At 40.4% G+C, this 6111-nt stretch overlaps 1 protein-coding gene across 1 annotated transcript; it reads right to left on the reverse strand.

The window, feature by feature from the left end:
* Positions 1-299: 299 nt before the first annotated feature.
* Positions 300-1559, reverse strand: LOC139339337 (regulator of G-protein signaling 21-like). Its single transcript, XM_070974898.1, has 4 exons — positions 1526-1559; positions 1115-1194; positions 866-1032; positions 300-616 (listed from the first exon to the last, which is right to left on the reverse strand). The coding sequence occupies exons 1-4, from the start codon at positions 1534-1536 to the stop codon at positions 440-442; spliced, it is 435 nt and encodes a 144-aa protein (XP_070830999.1). The 5' UTR covers positions 1537-1559; the 3' UTR covers positions 300-439.
* Positions 1560-6111: the final 4552 nt, after the last annotated feature.

Genomic DNA, 6111 nt, shown 5'->3' on the forward strand with positions numbered 1-6111 from the left:
AGGAATACACTCACATTTTTATTTGCATGTGAAAGTTGAATTTCTCAGAGCATATTAGAATTTATTTTTGCATAATCAAATAGATAAAGTGTTGATAATACTTTACAATAAAGGAATTACGATTAACCTCATGGGGTGGAGGAGATAAAATAGATAATCATAGAAGAATTATGTGGAGAATCTCTTTAAAGACTTTTTTCTTTTTTTTCACCTTAACATAGTTAAAGAGATAAAGTATAATACAAACCACAAATACACTTGCGCTGTAATTGTCTACTGAATCACACAGGCTGGGAAAGGCTATTTCTGCTACACTTAAGGATATGGTTTGAATGACATGTGCCTGTTATCCACACTGAAATGAAAGCGTGCAACAGCAGATCAGAGTTGGAGAGAAGATTTTGCGAGCCTCTGCCTGAGAGGCTGTCAGTTTTAACAGTCACCTTGAATCAGTTCTCCTCAGGAGTCCCTGATAGATGTCAGATTTTAGGAACCGCGGGTAGCAATCCCTGGCCATCAGACTGTAGATGAGCTTCTGTGCTGTATCAAACGAAGTCAGGGTGGGCTGGGAGATGTTCTTCGTTATGTTTTCTCTGGTACTGCAATCTATGTTGATCTGGAATCAAACAATATTGCCCAGGGCGATCTTACAGCAGCTCCGCTCATCATCATTCAATATGATATTCTGGGGAGAATGTGCACTTAACATAAAGTTGCCATTTTTCCACCATGAAATGCACAAATACACAGCTTTACCGCAGTCACTATATCACTGTGGGCTTGTCAAATTCAGATTACAATCAGTAACCCTGTTGGGGCATATTTGCAATTTGAATTCCTAAAACCTGCAATCACAGTCATTTACCTGCTTGGGTGCTTCTGTTTGGACAAACTCTGAGTAGATCCTGTTGGCAGAGGAGATCATCTCTGGGACTGTCTTGATTTTTTTGTACTCCTCACAGGCGAGCCAAAACAGAATGTTCTCCTCGCTGTACTCAGATTTCAGGAATTCCCGGAAAGCTATCTGTCCGGCTGGACATGACAGAGGACAGTAAGTGGGTAGCAAATGCATATACAGTCAAATAGCACATGAATGATCAGAGGAGACTCTCACCTTTGCAACTGAGGACCTTGTCCACAGACTCACTCCAAGTCTCAACATCCTCCAGTGGATCCTTGGGGAAGCAACACAATCTACCCTTGAAAAGAGCATCAAGATCTATCACTAGTCCAGTTACCTGTCAACTCCACAGCAAACACCGCCTGCAAACCACGCTGGCAGGCCAAATTATTAATCATCCATAGGTTGTGATATTTTTTAAGATGACTTATAAACATCCATCTTAATGCACTGAGCACCTGACAGCAACCTCCCATCACTACAAGCCCCTTCAGAAATAAAGGCACAAAGCCAGGTGAGACTTACAGTGAGTGAAAACCTTTTTGGTATTTTCCACATGGCTGCTGTAAGATGTTGCCTGCTGAAAATGGTTAAGGCCCAATAATCAAATATGCAGTAACTCACTTTATCGCCATCTCCTCGTCCTCTACAAAGGGAGACAGAGATAAGATCCTGCCAGACTGAAGATGAGGTTGTGATTGTTTGGAAATAAGGGAGTCAAGTGACTGAACAAATCTAAATGACCCCCACCCAACATGAATGGAATATATGGAAATCTGTATGCAAAGTGCTGTTGTTGGGAAAGACAGGCCATCCTTCCATGTCTGTTGCACCTCAAGGAGAAAAGAAGTGGGCTGTGATTTAAGATGACCGCACCTGTTGTCCACAACAGTGATCTTCATTAACATGAATGTGACAATATGAGGGTGGAAGGTAGTTAGACAGAGAGATCACTGAAGAACAGATAATTGAATTAAGAATATTTAAACTGCTACTTTGTTTTTTGTCACTCACTAAGGACTATTATCTAGTGTTTTTCCTTATAATCAGCAATATGGCATCATAATGGTCTGCTGTGGTAGAAAACTGCATGTCAAATTCAAAATAAGATTAAACTAAAGCAATGAGCAATGGTCAGGAAGCTGCGGGAGAGATCCTGACCATAAACAAATAGCCATAAACAAATTCACTATTAAGGAAAATGCTTGTCATCCTGCCATTTGAATACCTGCACTGTTCCTTATTAATCAAGGTGACAAAAAGAATGAAGAAGCACTGATTGATTGACATGCCTCCCTGCTTCAGTTGATGTAGGTGATCACTGTCTCCACAAACAGAAAGGTTGTGATTTGGATTTTATGTGTGTTCATAGATCAGTCAACCTCTGGTTCAAATCTACACTGGCTTTGGAATACATAAAAGTAAAAGCCTTGAAAAATCACCAGAGTCTGCTGCCCTGCCTGCCTTTCTGTGAGGCTGCCCTCATGTTGAGTGGGATACACGAGAACGACTTGAGAGGTTTCACTATATCAGATAACTCAAGAAGGTCGGACGATTACAACTTATATCCGAGTCAGCGTTAAAATAATGTACATTGACCATATAACATTATATCCAGTAAATGTGGTTTTAATGACATTGAATGAGGTTGTATTGATGAAATGAGGTGCCCATGCTTGTTTGTGTGTTGGCATACGAAGTACAGCTAAGGCTGTTGGGAACGGTGTCAGTTTTGCAGGTATTTGATCAAAACCCTAAGAACTGGACACACTGAAATTTTGACCTGATAATGTGATGGATGAATTGTTAAGGGACCACAAAAGTTGTTACAGTTCATCCTGAAGGGAACATGAATGTCTGCACCAAATTTTCTAGCAATCCACCATGTAGTCGTTGAGAAATTTCACTGAAAAGGATGAATGTGAAGGTCATGGTGGGGCTACAGGAGAAGTCAGACGATCATCAAGGTGGTTGGGGTTTATCCTCTGGGGAACATGAATGTTTGGACAGAATTTCAGGACAATTCAAGTAAATATTGGCCAAGATACTCCCTTCTCCCCAAATGTTTACCTGCTGGTGGTGCTACAGGAAATGTTGAGGTGATCGCCAAGTTAGTAGGAATCATCCTCTGGGCATCATGAATACAATTAATCCAGTAATTTCACATTATACTGTATGTCCATTGTGTACTTTCCATCTTCCATCAGTGGACAATCAGAGAAGCAGTGTCCAATTGGGAGCGAGACAGATCTGCTTCAAAATTACACAATGATCTGCAGGTAATGACCGAAAGGATTTAGAATATAATAATATAGGCTAATATTATTAAGACTAATCTGGATCCATTTTAGTACAGCCAAATAAAAATGAATGGATAAAGAAAACATTTAGCCTAATGCTTATGAGTTTTTTTTAGTTACGTGCTGTATAGAAAAAGATATTTCTGACTTGCCACTGTACAGCAGCAGAGACCAGCATTACTCAGTCACGTGATCACGAGCGACATGTTGGAGACTGATCTCCACTCCTCTGGGTCTGTTGACTGCCATGTCACACAGGTGCTGTCACAGCGAATCACAGTAAATCATCATAAGTATGTCCTGTGCACTTTAACCTGTCCTGACCTTCCTCACCACCGGTGGAGACGTAATGGGCCCAAACAGACCAAGAATTTAAATCACAGCAGGTGATGGAAAACACCCAGGCTGCCCCTATTTGCATGTGTGTCGACGCACCAGGTCGAGGAATTTGTTTTTCAAAAAAGGCACCGCCAGTGAAAGATTTGAGGACTACCGGTACGCTGAGGAGTGTTATCTTTAAGTGTGTTTTGTCTTGTGATTTAGCCTCTTATGGCCTTGAATTAAAAGTACCAAAGTACCAAGGTACTAGTATAAGGACAAAAAGGGACTCTGTGCTATCCTCCTCAGGCTCATTTCATTAAAGAGCACCGAATTCTTTTCATGCTCACATCTGCAATGAAATGTGCTGCTCACTGGTGACAAAGAATGTGCCTCCACTTCATACCAAGCTGCAATTGTTTCCACCACACACAGGGTGGCACTCTAGTCCTCTTCAGGTCCTCTCCATCTATTTTACAATAGCATCATGTGCCCATCTTTCTCTGTAACAGACAGAATTGAATTTGTGTGTTTCTCTTTCCTCTTGGACCTGCTTGCTGTGTTCATTCAAACATGAATGAGGCTGTGACCCTTCTCCTGAAGCAGCTCAGGACTTGGACTGCAGGGTGGAGGTTGGTGTAGGTTGGAGATGTAACCAGAAAACCTATTTAAATCAGATTTCAAAGCCCTGAAAGTAATTGAGCGAGCATGCCTATGATTTAATTCGAAAGTGCTCTATCTCTTCTCTTCGACTTCTGCCATGGAAACAGTGAGCAGCAGGAATCCTACAGTGACCTTTTTTTCTTTCTTTTTTTTAACCTACTTCCCTATTTCAGCAGTAAAGTTACTCCAATATCTGATGGCCATTAAATAATATATCATAGCCAATAAACAACGATAGAAAAACCAGGCATCGACTTGACCTTGGTGAAAAACACAAGGAGGATTAAGTTGAGTTTCAGAAATCTGCAGCGTTTTATATTTTCTCTGTAATGGAACTTTCTTAACAAACTTTCTCCTTTCCCACAAGTTGAGGAAATAATAAAATATTGTGATTTTTTTTTTTTTTTTTTTCCATTTAAGCTAACACACAGTGGAGGCCTTCTTGCAGAATTAGTTTCAATGATATTAAGCCTTTAACCTGCAGAGATTGTTCTGAAGAATTGTTCACTGCTTCTGGAAACCTGCTGCCTCTTCATTCTGATGAAATGAAGGAAGTTGTTCTTCAAGCTCTCATCTCTTTTTTTCTCACATAAAGAGATGCCTTTAAATACGCTCCAAGTCCCAACACTTCAGTTGAGGTATGTGCAAACATACATACAAAGACTCACCTTGAGATTTTCAAACCAAGCTTGGCCTTTTGTTTGCAGTTGCACTGAAATTTATTTAGGCTTGTCAATATCGTCGCAGGCCAACAACATCAAGTGCAAACAGATTTGTAAGAGGAAAATTTCACAGCTCAATATCTGAGCCTAGGAGTCAGCAAATCTATTTGACTCACGTAGAGTTAGAGAAAAAGCTTCTGAGATGGGACAATCTGGTTCTTAAAATGGGAATGTGTGGTGTAAAAGTTTGGATAACAGAGTCCGGAGGTGAAAAACTACTGGCAGACTTTGGCTTAGAGTGAGGAATCTTTTAAAAAGAATCCCATTTGTTGGAGGAAATCTGTGTAAAACTCCACCATTAGACACCTCACAATAAATCTTTTTTGTTTTAAACTCCTCTTAGACTGGTATTCATCTTGTTTTACAAGCCTCATATCTCCAGGCAAACTGCTTTCTTACTCTTTTGTTTCCCTTCAGAGGTTCTACAATACATCTTTAACTTGTGGATGATTTCAGAGGCTTTTAGTGCAGACTGAGTCACAAATTTAAATACCAATGGGATGGGAAGAAACAAGAAATCTGCCAGCAAAGTCTTAGCAGGCAACTAATCTTAAGCTGTGATGAATTTGGCAGGCCAGCTGAGCTCCTACCTTTGTTAACACATCATTACATTTTTCCCTCCCTTCAACGAATATTTGTGTGAGAAGACAGCAGGAACTGCAGCATATGCATACCCCTGCCATCTGAAAGGATACATAATTAATGTGAACTGTGAGGTATTCCACGCAGGTTTTTTTAAATGGCAGCAACTTGGGCTGAGATGGACTTTATCCCTCTGAAGGCTACTAGAAACCCTGGCATCTGTGCTAATGAGCTAAACTGTGTGTGTGTGTGTGTGTGTGTGTGTGTGTGTGTGTGTGTGTGTGCGCGCGCGTGTGTGTGTGTGTATTGTGAATACAGCTTTATGCAGTGCACTTGTATGTGCTGGTATACATTTTCTGGGTGAACTCACTGACAGTTTCAAATTAATATGTATTTGTCTTTGTGAGAAGCATAGCTTGTGCATACATATACAGGAACATGAATAATTTTGTGCTGGAGTGGTGGGAGTTGATATGGTCTATTAATTTTTCAGTGATTTTGAATAGAGAGCTACATAGGATCAAAATTTTCCCCACTAGTGTAATGCACACACGTTATTGCTCCATTTGTCACATTTAGATGTGGCCATTCCCACAAATTAACGGCACTAAAGGCTTTGTTAAAA

This window comes from Chaetodon trifascialis, chromosome 11 (assembly GCF_039877785.1).
Source record: "Chaetodon trifascialis isolate fChaTrf1 chromosome 11, fChaTrf1.hap1, whole genome shotgun sequence".
In the NCBI taxonomy this organism is placed as follows: Eukaryota; Metazoa; Chordata; class Actinopteri; order Chaetodontiformes; family Chaetodontidae; genus Chaetodon; species Chaetodon trifascialis.